General features: G+C 34.5%; 2 protein-coding genes across 3 annotated transcripts; both read right to left on the bottom strand.

The window, feature by feature from the left end:
• Positions 1 to 3,518: 3,518 nt before the first annotated feature.
• Positions 3,519 to 8,924, bottom strand: LOC122310790 (nucleobase-ascorbate transporter 6-like). Of its 2 annotated transcripts, none has more exons than XM_043124932.1 (15): positions 8,165 to 8,924; positions 7,541 to 7,682; positions 7,109 to 7,206; positions 6,801 to 6,977; positions 6,595 to 6,695; positions 6,183 to 6,258; positions 5,980 to 6,039; positions 5,713 to 5,897; positions 5,330 to 5,426; positions 4,866 to 4,952; positions 4,607 to 4,665; positions 4,424 to 4,515; positions 4,269 to 4,346; positions 4,016 to 4,176; positions 3,519 to 3,882 (listed from the first exon to the last, which is right to left on the bottom strand). In XM_043124932.1, exons 2-15 carry the CDS (start codon positions 7,653 to 7,655, stop codon positions 3,664 to 3,666), a joined length of 1,605 nt encoding a protein of 534 aa, XP_042980866.1. In that variant the 5' UTR covers positions 7,656 to 7,682; positions 8,165 to 8,924; the 3' UTR covers positions 3,519 to 3,663. The 2 variants fall into 2 exon arrangements, with proteins under 2 accessions (XP_042980866.1, XP_042980865.1); XM_043124931.1 differs by lacking the exon at positions 8,165 to 8,924 and adding an exon at positions 7,945 to 8,158.
• A 4,907-nt stretch (positions 8,925 to 13,831) lies between these two features.
• On the bottom strand, positions 13,832 to 16,705 carry LOC122310796 (protein LSM12 homolog). The gene is made up of 5 exons (XM_043124941.1): positions 16,540 to 16,705; positions 16,249 to 16,408; positions 16,050 to 16,130; positions 14,145 to 14,268; positions 13,832 to 14,041 (listed from the first exon to the last, which is right to left on the bottom strand). Exons 1-5 carry the CDS (start codon positions 16,670 to 16,672, stop codon positions 13,994 to 13,996), a joined length of 546 nt encoding a protein of 181 aa, XP_042980875.1. The 5' UTR covers positions 16,673 to 16,705; the 3' UTR covers positions 13,832 to 13,993.
• Positions 16,706 to 19,326: the final 2,621 nt, after the last annotated feature.

Genomic DNA, 19,326 nt, shown 5'->3' with positions numbered 1-19,326 from the left:
AACAACTCCAGTCAGAGTGTCGGTTTTGAGACCCAGATCATGAAACATGAAGAAACTTTAGAAATCCAAGAAAAAAGATGCGTGCTATATAATTTATATATATATATATATATTTTTGTTGGGTTATGAGGAACGTCCTGCAGCTTGAATCCAGAGACAAGTGGTAAGCTTCTGATCAATATTTTTGACTCATTTGATCAGTAAATAACTTCTTAGAATCCCAAAGTTTGAAATTAGTTAATGATCTTCTAGTGAAAATTCACGTGTAAACATCTCTGATATAAATGTCAGTGTATGTAAGCCATGTGAGGTGTTGGGAAACTTTGGTTTGCATATTAAATGATGAATGGACTACTTCTAGCTTGTTCAAACATGGCTGGTATAGGGGACTACACCTTCAATATTATATAATACCATAGGCCGTTAACTTCTTGTGGCTCAGGATGTGGCAGCCATTAATATTAAATAATGGAAGGTCTTAAAGGATCTTTTTTTTTTTTTTTTTGTAATTGCTTGACAGCTTTAAACATAGAAGTTGATGGGATTCAAACTCTTCCAAGCTTTTCAACCCTATAATGTTCATAACTTGCTGCTTGTAGTGGGCAGCAAAATTTTGGTCCTGTATGTCTGTACATTCATTGGCCCTTAAAACATTCTAATTTGTAATAAAAGCCTTTTCCTAGCAAACAATGGAGTCTGAGATGTTCCTGTTAGTGGGGCTATTGTTCTTGATGTAAAGGACATGAGTTTAGAGTTGCTTTCTCCACATTCTTCCCCCATAATGCAGAATACAAACTACACATTCTCTAATAATAGATTAATTAATTTAAGAGTGTCAAAGATCCCTGCAGACCAAGAGAGGGAAAAATAAAGGCAAGAAAAAATAAAATAAAACCAAACATACACTGTTGTCAGTTGGGAACATTCATGTAGCAGTACACAAAGCTGTCACAGACAGTATTGAAGCTTCAAGAGCAGGCTTAATCTTGGGGAAGATTGTCATAGACAGAAGAGTTGGCAGAAACCATATTTTAGGAAGGAATTAAGGATATAAAGCATCCGTGGAATCGTGGATATATATTTTATGCAGATAAAGTAGACATTTATTCCTGTAGACGACTCATTCTGCACTGAGTTAGCACTCACATAGACTTTTCTGGTCAAGTTCTTTTGTTTTTTTTGTTGGTTTTTCATGGAGGAGGAATGGGGTAACTTCAGTAATGGCCAAGAAGCATATGTCCATAATAAATGTGGATACTGATCAGAGACCGATGTTTGGGAAGAGGGCATGTGCATAAAGTCGACACCAATAAAAGAGGTTTTCTTTATATGATTGGTCACTGTAGATCATTAAGTGTTGGACACAAAGAATGAGGAACCAAAACCTAACAAAAACAAAAAGATCTTAGGACTCTCACTCTGCTTGCAGAAATCATTAAAGTGGGGGGTGATGATGATCAATCAATGCTATATTCTCACTACTACCTAATGGAGCATTTAATGGTCCTTTAACTACACAACGCACCATCTTCCCAGCATTTGGCAACCTGCAGCAAGTGGGATAGAACTTTTGTTTTTTGTTTATTTTCTTTTTAAATAAAAAATAAAAACTAAAGGATTCAGACAACAATGATGGAGATTTTTCCTATAAAGGCTATTAAATAATAAAAATAAAAAAACATATGAATCACAAAGCTCTTTGTTTGATGAATTATTAACTGAAAGGATCTTTGATGAGAGATCTATGATTTCCCCTTTAATAGAGTCAGAGAAATATGTGGTTTATAAAGAATGCCATATTGACAACTTTGTAACCAATAATGGGTCAAAATATATAGGCGATCGGCTCGAGGAGTTTTTTCTTTATTTTTTTTTTGAAAGCTTGAAGATGGCTTTGAATCAAGTACCAAAATATTAAAATCTTCAAATTATATAGATAATTAAACTGCCATGATTACTCAGTCAAAAGGACCATTGCTGATAGATTGAGCTGAAGGGCCCTAGGAGGACAATATGTGGAGACAGCAATTTGTGATTGGTCACTCTCGTGACCCCTTAAGAAGATGAGGCTGTCTTTAAGTTTATCTGACTCACGTCTTTGTAAAAAGGTAAGTCCTACCTTAAAAATTGAAATAAAAAAAATAAAAAAATACATATTTTATAAAAATTTAGATGAGGCTTATCTATTTAAAGATGATTTATATTATATAAATCATTTAAAAGAAAAAAATAAAAATAAAAATAGAAGCCTTTTACAGGCCTTGAATGGTTGTATATATGTGGACAATGAGCCAAGACTACACCCAATAATGAATGCAGACCAACATATTTAAGAAATTGATTTTTTTGTCTTCCAATATATTTTTAATATTTTATTCTTGATAAGTATTATAAATACAAAGAGATTTTATAAAAAAAAAAAATTATAAATTAACGTAATTTTTTTAAATTTAAAATAATTTTATCTTTTATCTTTTAACCTAAATATGTTTTTAATTTGCAGTATTATGAAACACAGGTTTAAATGATCTCATGAGATTAATCCTATGATTGTGCTCCCAGGCCCAGCCCAATGCATCAGTCTCATACCAATCTCGACCATCCAGGTCCATCCTTAATTCGTCACAGTCGATTGCGTTTGAGTAGTAAGGTATTTCAGATATTTTATAAATAATGGTGAAAGAGTAATAAAAAATAATAATAAAATAATAATAAAATATGTAAACAATAATAATAAAATAATAAATAATAATAGAATATTGAAACAGAACTTCATGTCCAAGAACACGGCTGACTTCCGTGACCTTCGAAGCTAAGGACGACAAAGATATTCAATAGGGTTAGATATTATTATTTTGCAAGTTTTCAATGAAGAAAACAACCAAAATAAGAGATTTTCTTTCATTGGAAACCATCAATATGTTCAATTTCCAAACCAGAAAGTTAAGGATATATTGTTAATTATTTGCCTAGAGAAATTTAGGGAAAAAAAAAATGGTTAATAACATTCCTTGATGTTTTTAAATTCTTGAAATGTTGGCTCTTTTCGTTTATAATCCTTATGCATTTGGTGTTGGTGGACAATTCACATATGTTACCTTTTTATGGCCCAAAAACAAATACAAATACAGTGACCTCAACGAAAATAGGAACCTGTTGCCGAGGAAGACAAAGAATGAAACATGTTTTTACAAATCCAACAAGCCTTGGATATGATTGGAACAAAACTTCAATTTATTGTCTAATGTTAAGTTAAAATAACTACATTTGTTGATATTAACTTATATTTTAAGTTTAAATACAATGTTGATATGGCAGATCTTCAATGGAAGATGTTAAGGAGTGTCAAGCGACTGTGCCCCCAATTCCTATGCACCAAACCTTAATGACTGCTTACCACCACCACCACCACCACTTTACAGACTAACTAGAGGAAGAGACACGCAAGAAGCACCTATGCTATGCTGTTGATACCATTTCAAGAGGGGAGGGAACCAAAGAGAGGACTGCTCAAGAGCTGTGAAAAGAAGAGAGATGTTCATATTACAAGGTTGATTTACAAAGTTTAACTGGAGACAGAAAAATGCCATCCATGTTACGGAATATTCCTCCCATAGAGAGCATTAACTTCGTCACACAACTTCAAAATACATGTTGCAAAGATCAAACAGATGGGAAAAACTTGTTCAGGTTAAAGGGCAGAGAGTAGAATTCCTCGCTTCTTGTGTCTGCCTTGAATGACCGGAATCTGATCCACCAAAGCATGCCTCTATCTTTCATGGTTTGGTTGTCTTTCCGGTGTAGTGTCATGTCCAAGAACAGAGCCAACAAGCCGGCAACAAATGGCTCTGATGAGAATGGTACATTGATCATATCATTGAACTGCCAAAAAAATAAAGGAATTTTGATTAATATCCTCAATAACTTTCCACGATGAAGCGCTTCGTTTTTTCAGCATACTAGGAGGATAAAGTTTAAGAAGACTAGATAGAGGACAGGTAAAGAAGCCATGTACCCATCTTGCTCCTGTGTGGACAGGACCATATCCGTTAACAAGTGTATACTCATTGAAGTATTGAGGTATTGATAATCCCATGAAAACAGAGAAGCCTAATATGAACTTTATCCTAAAGCTGTTTAGATTGCAAAACTGAAGAAGACTGAGGCCTGCTGAACCTGTTCACGTGAATCACCAGAAGAAACACATTAAAGAAACGTTGAATTGAGCTATGATAACAGAACCAGCTCCAAAAGTTAATAATACCTACCCACATAAGCAAAGAACAGGCAATATAAACCAGCAATGATAGGTGCTGGAATTGAAGCAAAGACAGCTCCGAATTTTCCTGGACAGCCATGTATGTTAAATTTGTTCTTTCTAACAATGAGAGAAAGTGGTGAATCTATTACATGAATCGCTTACCAAGTACGGAAAAGAAGATCATGAATCCAGCTGATATTTGGACAACCCTTCGGCTACCAACACGAGTCAATGCTAGTAGTCCCGCATTTTCACTGAGTATAATAAAACTAGTAGTTAAAATGTTACCTAAGATTAGAGAAACAAATATTTCCAAGCCTGAGGTGATTCTGAACAAAAACTTACACAGAAACTGATGACCCATTACCAGTTCCAAATATCCCCGAGAACAGAATGCCCACTCCCTGATATTAGAAAAAACAATGTTATTCCGCTTGACTTCATAACTGAAGAAATCATTTTATGTTTCCATTTAAATAAATATGCAAGGAAAATAAAAGAAATTGGATATTAAATTGCTGAACATTGATTAATCCTATAACCTCTAAAGAGACAACAATTAAGATGTGGGCAAACCTAGAGGCAAGTTATCATAACTTGTTACCTGCCAACCAACACCACGGCTGAGAATAGAAGGTGGCAGTGGAGTTGCACTTGCATACCTTGACACAGCAAAGAATGCGCCAGTGGACTGTGCAATCATAATATCACATTAAAATGAGTACATTACTACATTTTACAAAGATGGCACATTGAAATGTGGATTTTTCATTCTTAACCAATGAATCATTAACAAAACCAAATATTGCATAATATATTCGAACTTAATGTGATCAAGCACTAAAATAATTTGGTTACTATATTGTTGAGGACAGCAATAAACATTGCGAGATTCATGCAAGTCATCCTGTGCCTTTATGATAGGATGGAAATTTGATATACAGATATTAAGAAAATTTCCAGCCTTCAAAATTCAGTATAAAACTAGCAGAATTGTTGCTGGCCAGTATTCTATAACTAAAAATAAACTTGGGGGTATATATTTCATAAGCACAAATGCAAGCAAACCTCCACAAGAGCAACAAATGAAGCAGCCATCATTGCAAAAGCTTCTCCCGCATCAAAAGTGGGAGCTCCCCATTGAAAAGGATATGGAACTCTTATCCTGCACAAAACAGGGTTTTCCAACAATAAGGCACAGTAATGACAAAAATGAATCTTTTTTCTGGTGATCTCAGATGCACAGGAAATGACTAAAACACTAAACTTGTTTTACCAATACTAGAGGTGGACATCACCACTAGTTAATGAAACAATGTAATTTGATTAACTGCGACACCTCTAAGCATGTCTGAATTGAAATCCAGCGTTAAACCTAACATCTTTTTTTTTCACTGAGAAATGAATCCATCACCAGAATAGAAAACTAAAACTAACTATAAGAGCCTTACCATGGAGCAGCACCAATGATTCCGGCACGATCTGTTCTACAACTTATTTGGGTTTTAGGCCCTGTATTCTTGTAAGCCCCACCAACGGTGAGTAGGTGAGCATAAATCCAAACAATCACCACAGAGAATATAACAGCAAAGCGGTCGAAGACATGCGTCTCACCACGCATCAAGTGAGGTATATACTGCCAATCATTGATTTCATGTTTAGAATGGTTGCCTATGCTTAGGAAACATAAAAAGCTGCAAACAATGATTGAACATTACCTGGGAAAATATTACTAAAATAATGAGCTGTGGCAGCCCAATCTCTATGCATTTTGCAAGCTGGAAATTCAAAGTCATAGTCAATACCTTATAGCAACAGAAGATACAATTTCAATAAGATTAACAATTTTTTTTTTTTTTTGGGGGGAGAGGGGGGGGAGGGTTGGGGCCCTGGCACGGCAAGGGAAGAAGTCAAATCATACCACCGGAAAACCAAACTCATATAGCCCAAAACCAGATAAAGCGACCAGGGGAACAGCAGAAAGTGGACTCAGGAACCTGGATAATATAAAGAAACATAAAATTTGACAACATAAGATTAGGAGGAATTGCACATGACAAACATGATTAAAAACCTGATCCACCAATTGTCAACATTTTGGTGCTTGATTAATTTTATATTTAATAGACAGTCATCGAGAAATTAGACTCATGGAATACTTATTGGCGTTCACATTTGCATCAAACAAGCACATTTCAAAGGAATGAGATTAATCTAAAACGAGTGCTACTGACAGCCACCAGTGATTTCATTACAGAACAAAAGCTTGTGGAAGTAAGCCAATGAAGCACCAATACAGCAGATTTTAATTGTATTACAAAGTGCTAACTGACCTCGCAACATTACGCCAAAGGCCACTAAAGCCAAATACAATCTGAAGAGTTGAGGCAACAATAAGAGCACCCTGGATTCCACGCATTATCTTTTCAAATTTCTGCAAAATACATAAGAAATCAGGTGATCCAGGATTGTATCATTAAAAAAAAAAAAAAAAAAAAAGAAGTCAATAACACACTAGATGGGAATCCAATGAACCAACCTCCTGAGGATTTAAAATGTTACTGTATCGTCCTGCCAAAATGATTGAAATGGTTGTTGGCACATAGGTGTAAGAAGCTCCAATCACAGCAGGTAGACGAGTTCCAAACAGGGTTTGAAACAATGTGTTCAAACCAGCCACAAACAATATTGTCTGAATCATTTTTGCTTTATCCTCCTTAAATCAAATGTTAGCATTCTAAGTTAGCAGTTGCCTACTTTGAAAAAATCCACAGAACTACTAAACAAGAAACATTATAAAAGAAAAACAAAACTGTTTCCGTTGTTATCGTCCTAGTCAAGGCTTACATTGCCACCTCCCATTTGCGGAACTAGAGATGTGGGAATCAACACAGTTGTGCCAAGCATCACCAGGTAATGTTGGAAGCCAAGTAGAATTGCCTCGGCTGCATTAAGACCAAAACCCTTCAACTTAAAACGATTACATTATGGGAAACCAAACATATGTTTTAAAGGCTGAAACAGATACATATATAAATATATATAACTCAATAATCATATATTTATCAACCAAGTTCCATAGAAGTATACCAGCAGCAGATACAGAGTTATGCACAGCAGTTGAACATATGCTTACTAGCATTTTCCAAGCAAGAAGAGATATTTATATCATAAACAGATGAATATCCCGCAAATCCTGGGACACTAAAATCAAATTGCGACCCCACCCCCCCGGCGGCGGGGGCCGCGGGGGGTGTTGTCTGAAAGTAAGACACTCACGCCATGGAGGAGGGCTGGTAATGCAGTAAGAAATGCTCGGTAGCTGGTCTTTGGTAGGATGTGGCTGTAGCTCTTCTTGTTTTGGCTGTGGTGCATGTCCTCCACCTCCTGCCATGCTTCTTCCTCTGCTTTTTTACTTCAACTTTGTCAAAGAGAAATCCAAAACAAAATTAGTCCTATACGTACAACCAAACCCGCATCTCCAAATAAATAACCGAACTCCAAGAAGTTCTCATAACCACAAAAGAAGTGATGGAATCAGAAAATCCTCACAAAATCCCAGATGCTCCAAACCCCAAAAACTACCACCCCACCCATACAAACACCTAAACCCACTATACCCATGTAAACAACTGAAATATTAAAAAATATTTATATTAGCATGAACACCAAAACTCACTTACAATGAGTAAATAGGTGTAGTGACTATCAGAAGGCAAGCGTTGTGGTGTAAACCAGACTCTACTCCTCTCCCAAAAAGTTCATCACACGCTAAAACAACTTAGAGAAAACTGGGGAGTGTTATGCGTTCGTTATTAGACCAAGACAGTCTTTGGAGGCAAAGATAAAAGTTAGTATGAACACGTGGGAAAAGGAAGTAAAAGCAAAAGCAGATGGCGTTCCCTCCTAATACATCTCTTTGATCCGAAGGAATCTATTGCTGCATATTTGAAACCCAAAGCACAGTTCTTTTTTTTTCGGTCTGCCTTTCCTTCTTGTCTTCAATCACGTGAAGAAAAAGCTTATATAAAGTACTCCGTCGTCACCTTTTACCATTCTAATTCCTTGGAATTAACTTATCCCTACAAAATCAAAAGGAAAACCTTTTGCCCTCCGATTTTACTGCGACGTACAGAATCTAAATGACAGCCACTACTTGAAAGAAAATAATCTAATCGATTTTGTTCCGGGAATGGAGAACTGACAACCCCATTGCTTCACAAGTATTGTCAAAGATATACAGAACCCTCCAGTCCCGTCTCGTTGTCTCTAAAGGGACAAGTCCTGTACAACCTCGAAAACATAGTTAGATGCTGCTGCGAGTAATCAGGTTTGCGATGACAATGAAGTCAATGAATGAATAATAAAAGTGAAAATAATAAAATTAAGGATGAAAACAAAAACATGCTGCTTTAAGATTTACTTCACTTTTAAAATTGGCTCACGAAGATAATATTGGAACCCGTGTCGACAGCAAAATAGACGAAACAGATGGTAAGTGATCATGCGTTGTATGTATCAGTAGCTAACGTAACTTGTGGAGTACTTCGTTCGTAAGACATTGGGCATCATTGGGCAGTGGTGCAACTTTGTTCGAGTGTGATTATGATGGAACGAAATTCTAACGTGTCGACGGCCTTAAATTGCTCTCTGCTCCTGCTGCTGCATTCTCAAAGTTCTGAGCATTCTGCATGCCATAGTTGTGTTTGGGCTTTCTGTCCCCTCCTAGCTAGTGCAGATATCAGAATACTTTGAGAGTACTTCAGCATTACTAATTAAACCATAATATTCATGTTTTCAAGATTAAAATATTAATTACAGAAAAAATTATATTTATAGTCTTAAATTATTTTTTTTATTCTTTTTCTTATATGTATTTTTTAATACTTTTAAATATTTTTAAAAAAAATAAAAAAAATCACAATAGTATTAAAAATACTTCTTTAATAACTAAATAAAAAGACAAATTTTAAAAATAAAATAAAATAATTTAAACAGTAACACTGAGTGATAAGTTTGAGTGGTAAAAGTAGTATTTTTCATATTTCTTTTATAAAATATAGATATGTTAATTGAAAATCAGTACTCGGACTTCGCGTTTTGCAATTTAAAGCATTCATTTTCAACTTTTGCAAAATTTTTAGACACATGAATTTTTATATTTTTACAATTCGTAGCCTAAAATTACAAAAACCTACAAATAAACTAAATAATGATTTCGCAATAAACTAAAAACATAAGAGATTTTAATTATTCTTGACCTTGTTGGTAAAATATTCTATTGAAGTTTCCAAAGTAGCAGCGTGTGTCTTTCATGAACTTTCATTTTTCATATGCTCTTGAAGATATTTGGATTGCAGACTTGATGAGCTTCTTTTTGATTGTCAATGATCATTTGATAGGTTGTCTTTTGACTGTGAATTCGCCTTAGGTACTTGGGATCCAAATTGCTTTGTCTTGGCTCCTGGAAAAGGATGGCAATGGTATTCTCTTTATTTCTGCTATGCTTTCTTCATCAAACATTTTTTGCATTTTTTGGATGTTCCACGACTTAGGGATATCAAAAATAATGTCTGAGACTTTTAGTTGAGGATGAGTCTCTTCCATTTCTTGTTTTGGTTTTGTTTTAAAATTTTTTATAGTTGGAATCCATGGTTCAAACCATATGTTGATCGACCTCTATTGTGAATCTGATAGCACCTTTCTCTTTTTAGCATGTCTCTGGTCTGCAGGATTCCTTTCCATAGACCTGAGTCCGACTATAAAAGTCGTGCTACACCACGGATTCTGACAATGTCATTTGATTTTTTTAATATTTTTCATTCATTTTTTTATTCTCTTACATAAATATTTTTTTTAAAAAGTATAATATCATTCAAATACATTTCCTTAATTACTAAATAGAAAAAATTATCGAGACTCATATTCGGACAAGGAGCCTTATTATATTTTTTTAAAACATTTTTTTCACCAGTCAAGATTTATATTTTTAAGAGGATGATCAATTTGTTATTTTTAAGTCATTACTCTATTGGAGTTAGTGAAAGGAAGGAAGGCGTGGGGCCGTTTTGGGGGCAAGGAATACCCTTTAGGAAGTTACTTCTTCAAAAAGTTGAAAGGAAGGGTCAGATACACGAATGAAAGTTGCACTGAAGCCTCAGCAAGCAACCGATCTAATTGAAAGCAACTCGACATTTTATAACTATAAATAGTAAATACAAATTAATCGGACCTATTCAATAAAGGCCATTTTATTATGGCTTTGATTTTTCATTTTCATGCATCTGTTGATGATGTTGACTCTCTATACCTTTGTGACCTAGGCTGGTTTGGATTCAATATGTTTAAAAAATAAAATAATTTTAGATAAAAAATAAAAGTTAAATAAAATATTATTAAAATATTATTTTTTAATATTATTTATATTTTAAGATTTAAAAAAATTGAATTGAAATTTGAAAAAGTTGAATTGTTTATTATATTTTATGTGAGAATTTAAGAAGGTTGTAATAATGAAATAAGATGATGTGCTTTCTGAATCCAAACGGGGCCTAAGGTCATATTTGGTTGTTGAAATAAGTTCAGCTCATTTCAAACTAGTTATTGTTGGGATTCACAACTCAACTCAATTCAATATTTAAATGTAGTCTAAATAATTCATTTATGAAAAATGATAGTCTTATTACCCAAACTTATTGCTTGAATTTTTTATTTTATTTTTTAATTTTAATTTTTATTTTTACTGAGTGATTAAGAATTTTTTTTTTTTTTACTTACCGCCCAAGAAATTTATATCTTGTTTAGTCAGCTAACATTGCAAAAGCTGCACGGGGGTGTTGGCAGGCACTTCAAAACCCCAACAAATGCTCGACGGTGTAGATACACAGTCACAGGCATTCTTTCTTTCTTTCTTTCAAGTTTCAATGATCTTTTGCTAAAGCCACTTTAAAACTTTCGGCTACATTTTATTTTGAAATCTGCAGTTCACTTTTGAAGCCATGTCACAAAAATCAAATGAAACACAGAGAAATAAAAAGCCTCCAAATAGACAGACACCCTTATGATGATGATGATAGTGGTGGTGGTGGCCACGGCGTGCTACAAAAATATGTAAGCATGCAGTAAATTGTAATTCAGGCTACTTCTATGGCCCAGAAAACCATCATTGTTTTGCGTTGTGAATGATGTCGTTTCGTCATTTGTTATTTGGAGGATATATTTTCACGTGAGTGACATAATGAAAGTAAAGAGAGAAACACTCCCAACTTTTTGAGTTTTCTTTCCATCTCGAACACTCGATCTTGTCGCTCACCCATCTTGCCACCAGCTCGTCGCCGCTCACTCTTTCATTTTCTCGTTGACACCAGCCCATCGTTCGAACCACCCGGACTCTCAAACGCACGGCCATGTATCTCCTTATCTCTAGATGATTTCTTTCTTTCGAGCGTTTTAGGGAGCCCGTTTGATTGTTCAAACCCAAAAAAAAAAAAAAAATGTATATTTATGATGGTTGATCCGACTAATCTTATGGAGATGTTTTGGAAATTGATTGTCTAACGTTCAAACAAAATGTGAATCATCCCTAGCTGTCCGTCAACGGAGGCGGCTGGCAGCCTTAAATTTGGTCTCGCGGTGAGGCATGCTACTTTGACTTGGGAATGTGTTAAAGGCACATGGCCCCGTTTTATTCCGTGTGTTAAAGGCAGAACTTTGGCGGTCAACGCTGGTCCCCCGTGCTCGGCAGTCCACCCCCGCCCCCCATATAGACAATAACAAGTGTGACTGATGTATAATACATTTCCACAATTTGTAGCATGAGTCAGTAGAACAGTAAAGCACAAAGAAATGATTCGGCCGTTTCTTTACCATTTAGCAGGATTATCAATAATCAAAGGCACTATGCGTGGATGGGCATCCCTCAATAACCTGATTGTTGGTTTGGATATTGATATGAGGTGAAAATTTTATAAATAATAATAAAATAGTTTGTTTAGTAGTGTGTAATTGGTCCAACCTGGGAGGGGTCCATTTTTGCCGGACCGGATTGTTAGTTATTGGTACAATCGGTCCATTTGGTTTATGAATATTTTTTTTACAAAAAATTAATATAAAAGATAATTAAATTAAAATAAAGTGATCTTTTTAATATTTTATATATGGTTAATGAATATTAAATAATTTCATTATATATATAGTTAATAATGATCCTTTGGATAAAATTTATATAATTAACTTATACAAGTATAATATAAAATAATATATTATATAAAAAAAAATATTTAACTATATATATACATTCAGTTTGTCTCGAAAAAATCACACTCCGAGACCGACAAATAAAATTATCAATCCAATCCGGTCAGGATTAATAGTCTTCAACCTTAGGTTTGTTAATAATAGTAAAATTATTTGTGAATATATATTTTGTTGAATATTGATAAATGAGAGATAAAAAGTTAAATAAAAATATTATAAAGTTAAAAATTATTTTAATAGTATTTTTAATATTACGTTTATTTTAAAATTTGAAAAAGTTATATTATTTTTTGTGTTCTATTTAAAAGTTTGAAAAAGAATATGTAATTATAAATGAAAAAATTGAAAATTTGAAACTGAAAAGTATTTTATACTTAAATGATATTTAAAAATGAAATTATGAGAAAAATGAAATGAGATGTTCTCAAGTCTCAACCCATCTCACTTCCCAAACAAGACCTAATTATTTTCCATTCTCGTAACAAGGTATCCCTGAAGTAGATAACCTTCAACTCATCAAGATTGAGTTATAGCTGTCCAGAACAATCAGATTTCATTTCGAAAATATATCTCTTTAGCAAATCTGTGGGCTTGTTTGGAGTTGTGCCAGAAATTGTAAAAAATGTTTAAAAAACCTCAAAACTCTTTGATGATAAAATTTGGTTGTTTGATTGTTACATATTAAAATATATTTTAATCTCAAAAAAACTAAAAAGTATGTTTCAAGAATAACATTTGATGCTTTTTAAACATGCTTTAATTTTAAAGAATGTTGTCATTAGGCAAAAATACTCATACAACTTTTAAATAATTACAACTTTATACTTTGATTTTATCATAGGTTCGACACTACCTCAAATGACCTTTTATGTCATTTCTACATCAAAAAATACTTTCTATATCATTTCCACAAATATAACATGTTTGAAAGTGCTCTAGAAATATAGTCAACAAACAGTAAATAATTTTTTAATAATAGAACTTATTACTTAAGGTCTGCAACTAAAAGCCCTAAAGCTAAAAGCTATATTATCCACCACAATCCTATACATGCCCTTTATCATGTCCATTCAGTTTATATTGTAATTACTTGATTGCGATGATTGTGAAAACCAAACAAATTAACTACAGATGCTTGACTTATCTGACATCCACACACACACACACTCATATATATATATATACACATTTATATTGAGCTCGTTGCTCTAGAACTTGATCTCAAATACTTGATCTGTAAATAAACTAGACAAACTGTATCATGCAAATGAAGAACCAGAGATGGCAAGATTAAAGAACGACGATAGATAAAGATATGGAAAATATGAAATTCCTTGATTAAAGAAAGCATCAAGAGGTTGGAGAAAATAGATAACATGTTTCTCTCAGATAAAGGTTAGGCGTACAAGGACGTACACATCATGTTTAATCCCACAAGGTCATTTTCCAAGCTCCTGTATGACAATGCAATAACTATCACTGACCACCACCACGAGTTTGCAATCTCTTCCTCTCAAACTCAAGCTGGAATGGAGAAACAACCACATAAATGATTATTACTTAAACATGTGTAATTCCCCGTTAAATTAACTGTGTAAATCAAATATAAGAATCCTTAGTGTCTTACCACTTTCTTCACCCTCTCATTGGCAGCAGGAGTTCCTCCATTAACAGATTCTGGGAGATATGGACTACTCACACGCACCTCATTCATAACAACTATGACAGTCTTGTCCCAGCGCACTGGAAGCCTGATAAAATACTAATAACATCAGTGGCAGAGAACCGATAACTATTTTCTGGTCCACTTCTATGTAGATAGAACATTGATAACAAGTTTTTACGGTGCTATATATCATCACAAAAGTGGAAAAATCTTCTGACACGAAACTGTCAGCTCACTTAACAATTAATGAAATATAACTAATGTCATTCAAATTTACAAATTTCACTTAAAAGCCACTGAAAGTTTCTCTTTCCAAGCAGTCCTAAGTCCGGGAAAACTCAAATCCTCTCACCTAAATTCATGTAAGGTGTGAGCCCAATGGCACTAGTTCCACCACATATTAGAAGTGTTAATTGTATTGAACAATGCTACATACCACACTCATCCTACTTTCATCCCACTATCCCACTATAGAACATGTGGTACTTTTTTATAAGTAAAATAAAATTTAATTGAATCAAGTAAATAGGTGTTGCCCAAGTGCACAAAGAGTATACGAAAAGAATACCTAGTTACAAGTTAGGAGCTATCAAATTGTACAAGAAAGTCCTGAAAGCTAGATCCATTGAGTACATAAATGACGCCCAAAGAATCTTCAGAGTCCTGGTCATTCCTTTCAAGCCCAATGCACCATATGAGGCATAAAAGCACCACTGAGCTAATGCAGATGCCCCCAGCATGGCTTATTACTTATTAATATTTTGGCTCCCAGATTAGACATCTCTATAAGGTGCACATTTATAATTTCAATTTTAACCAAATCATCTAGGGGAACTCTATAAATATTACATAAAAGAATCATTTCATCAATATCTGTAGATCAACATAAATTTTCAGCATTATTAAAAATTTTCATCATTACCAATACAAAAGTTGTTCATAATAAAGTTGTAGCAATCATATGTTCAAATCCTACAGACCATTAAAAAAGACATAAAAACAAAAGCACGTTTATAGAATTACCCAAACTCAATGCAGCAACTGGCATTAAAATAAACGTAGGGCCAAACAAGGTATCAGATTAGATCCATTATAGGAGCATGGGATTCTTGACAATGTTCACTTCAGGTTAAGCTGCTAAAGGTATGATAATATTCAGATCTTTCCTCCCAATTTTTGGAAAGACAAACTCCAGGCCATACCTTTTAGTGGAGTTAGCCTAACATCAAAAGTGCAAATTTATGATTAGAACTGAAACCAAATACCAAAGATGTATCAGAAAAACTTATTTGCATTGCACTTTTCACGAAGCTGATCAGAGTATTGGAGTCTAGAGTTGTTAGCATCCGTACTGAACCCACATTCTTTTCTCCACCGACTGAAAAAAATGACGATGTAAGTTGATAATGCACATATACTTCATTTCTCTTCAACTTATAAATCGTCACAAATTCTTCTCTCTCTCTCTCTCTCTCTCTCTCTCTCTCTCTCTCTCTCTCTCTCTCTCTCTCTCTCTCTCTCTCTCTCTTATTTTTTGTGCGTGGAACACAAAAGAACCTGTGTATTGCCAATGCGTTTCTACACAATAAACGGAGTACTTGTTGAATTAGGAAGAATAAAGATGCTTTCAATCTTTCAAGCTATCGTAGGGTCTAAAATATCATAAGATTCGCGACGAAAACAATTCATAGAAGTGTGCAAACTCCAACAACTGTTTAGGAACAAAAGACTAAGTTTAGTATTGACTAACTCTGCTCCTTGAAATATCTAAAATTGTATAGTAACATAATACAAATAATAGTAAATGCATAATCTTCAGGTTCTTATGAGTCGAAAAAGAATAAGGAACTTAGATTAGGAACTTACGTTTTGGACAAGGCGTCAAAAATGCTCTGAGCCTCGCTGGTAACACCCACACCTATCCTCTCGGCCTCAGCCTCTGCTTGTCTGAATCGAATTCGTGAAGGAAAGAAAGAAAAAAAAAAAAAAAACTTTCAACAAAATAAGTAAACAAAAAAAAAAAAAATCCCAAGTGGACTCTTGATGAAAATCGCAAAAAACCCACCTAATGGCCAAATCTTCTTTAGCGAGCAGAGTATTAAGATCAAGGAAACATTTTTTTATATCAAGTGGATCTTCGGCTTGGCCCAAGAACGAAAACTCCTTTATGTAGTTGGCCTTCAACAACCGTATGTTCCGGCGAGGTCCCGCCTTCGAACCCTCTTGTTCGCACCCACGAAAGTTAAGGAATACACACAGAAAAAACATAAACTGTTCACGTTCTATGGTGTTTTCTAGGGTTAGCAAAAATCAAACGGATCAATAAGAAGAAAGATCTCAAGAGAGTGAAGGATATGAAGGACGAGAATGTTGGTGTGGCGGTCGAAGGTGATGACCTGAGCTTCAAAGTCGTCGCCTAAGGTGGTCTTGATGGAGAGCAAGCAGCCCACGGCGAATTCCTCAGAGTTGGTAGCACCATCCATAGCCATTTTGGTTCTGCTTCAGCTACTATTGCCTAGGAAATACTTTTCAGTGTTTTCTGGCTCTTTGCTATGGGCTAGTGGAGGCCCGGTGAGCGCGGTATGATTTGGGCTTGCTTGAGTGTGGTCTTTGAAAATGGGTTTGGCTTTAGATGGGTTTTGCTCCTTTTTTTTTTTTGTTTCCACAGGATGAAATTAAAGATGACCAAATAAACACCCCAAAATATAAATCTTAAAAGTATATGTAACAAAAAAATAAAGACAAAAAATAGAACCTAGCGGTTTTAAAATCCCACATATTCTCAACTCGAGATCAAGAAATAGGCTGCCATGTTTGTGGATTGCAGTTTTATTGCTTGGAAAGAATCCAATGAGGATAAAATGTGCATTGGACAACGGAGCATCTTTATCTTCTACTGGAAGACGTCTAGTTCTTCACAAAATGGTACGACCGACAAATTTTGAATCTTGCCATGGATTCTTGATAGTAGAGAAAGAAACGGAAGCAATAGAAACAGAATAAAGAAAATCTTGAACTTTCTTTATTGAATGAATTAATTTGGTTTTGATTTATATTTATGTATTAATAAGAAGAAAAATTGATTACAACTCAATACAACCAACGAAATAAAGCCACATTAGCAAATTAGATTAACCACTCTAAGACTCCCCTCAAGATGGAGTGTGGATGTCCAAAACTTGGCCAATACTCTCTCTCTCTCTCTCTCTCTCTCTCTCTCTCTCTCTCTCTCTCTCAATGTGGTAGTTTATTTCGATGTGTTTTGTCCAAAAACTAGGTTTGCTACTATGTGAAGGTAGCTTTGTTATCACAAAATAAAAGTGTAGGTTGAGGATGAGTAATCTGAAAATCTTTCAACAGAGCAAGCAGTCACGATAATTCACAAGTTGTAGATGTCATAGCTCTATATTCAGCCTCAATTGAAGATCTTGATACTGTTTGTTACTTTTTAGACTTCCAAGATATTAAAGAATCACCAAGAAACACACAAACACCAATGTCTAACTTTCAAGTGTCAACATAGTCTGCACAATCCGAGTCACAAAAGGCTTTGAGATGAAAAACTGATTATGCAAAAAAGAAAAGGTCTTGTCTAGGTGTACACCCTTCATATACCTCAAGACCCTGTAAGCTGCATCTAGATGAGGTTGTCGTGGTTTATACATAATTTGGTTTAGAACTTGTACTACATAGGTGAGATATGGGCTAGAAATGGTAAGGTATATTAACCTACCAATTAATATACGATAGCTTGAAGCATCGTCAATTAGATCAACATCAAATAAGGAAAGCTTAACATTTTTCTCCATAGGGAATTGAACTGGTTTTGCTGGTAAGAAACCCAAGTTTTGAAGAATGTCCAAGGCATATTTTCTTTGGCATAAACTAATGTCTTTGGAAGATCTAGTAATTTCCAAACCCAGAAAATATTTCAAAACACCCAAATCCTTGATTTTAAATCTATTGTCTAGGAAAGACTTCAAAACAGTATTGGAATCAAGGTCTTTGCTTGCTAGTATTATGTCATCAACATAAACTAAAAAATCAATTAATGAAGAAGTAGTAGACTTAATGAAAAGTGAATGATCAGAAGATGACTATGTAAATCCATAATCAAGGATGGCACCAGAAAGTTTGGAGAACCATTTGGCATGAAGCTTGCCTTAGCCCATAAAGTGATTTGGAAAGTTTACATACACGAGGATCACCCTTTTCTGCAAAATATGGTGGTATGTCCATATAAAATTCCTCATTGAGTTCACTATGCAAGAAGGCATTGTTAACATCCAATTGATGTAAATTCTAGTTTTTAGCAACAGTCAAAGCTAGTAAACATTGAACTGTGGTTAACTTGGCAACATGAGAAAAGGTTTTGTGAAAATCTAAACCTTCCACTTGTGTGTAACCTTTTGCCATCAATCGGGTTTTGTACCTTTCAATACTATCATCAGCCTTATATTTGATATGATAAACCCACTTATAGCCTATTGGTTTCTTTCCTACAGGTAAGGAAGTAAGAGTCCATGTTTTATTGTCTTCAAAAGCTTTAATTTCAGTAGGCACAGCTTCTTGCCATTCAGATATTTTTATGGCTTGATTGAATGACTTGGGTTTAGTGTAAGAAGAGATGGATAAAGCAAAATATCTGTGAGAAGGGGAAAGTTTATGATAGGAAATAAAATGAAAAGGAGGATAAGATGTACCTCGAAAACTTTCTACCCTGAAACCCGATTTGGGAGATTAATGAAAAGCTAGTTGACAGTGATAATTTTGCAAATAACTTGGTTGTTTTCTAGATCTTGTAGATTGTCGAGAAAGAATAGGAGGGGAAGATAAAGAAGAATTGGAGTTATTGAAGTCAGAAGTATTGGAATCAAGGAGTGAAGAATTTGTGGATGAAGTATTAGAACTTGAATTATCTATAGATGAAGGAATGGGTACATAAGAATCTGAGGTTTTAGGTACAATATTAGGTAAGACTAAGAAAGGATCAGCATTAGAAGAAGAATTAGAATTTATAGATGAAAAAGGAAAAACATATTCATGAAATGCTACATCAGGAGAAAGAAATATTGTTTGAGATTTAAAATCATACAATTTATATCCTTTGATAGTAAAAGGATAACCAAGAAAGGCACACTTT

The sequence above is a fragment of the Carya illinoinensis genome, chromosome 5 (assembly GCF_018687715.1).
Source record: "Carya illinoinensis cultivar Pawnee chromosome 5, C.illinoinensisPawnee_v1, whole genome shotgun sequence".
Classification (NCBI taxonomy): domain Eukaryota; kingdom Viridiplantae; phylum Streptophyta; class Magnoliopsida; order Fagales; family Juglandaceae; genus Carya; species Carya illinoinensis.
The sequence above is the reverse complement of the archived record's forward strand: the minus strand, read 5'-3'. Positions and strand labels throughout refer to the sequence as shown.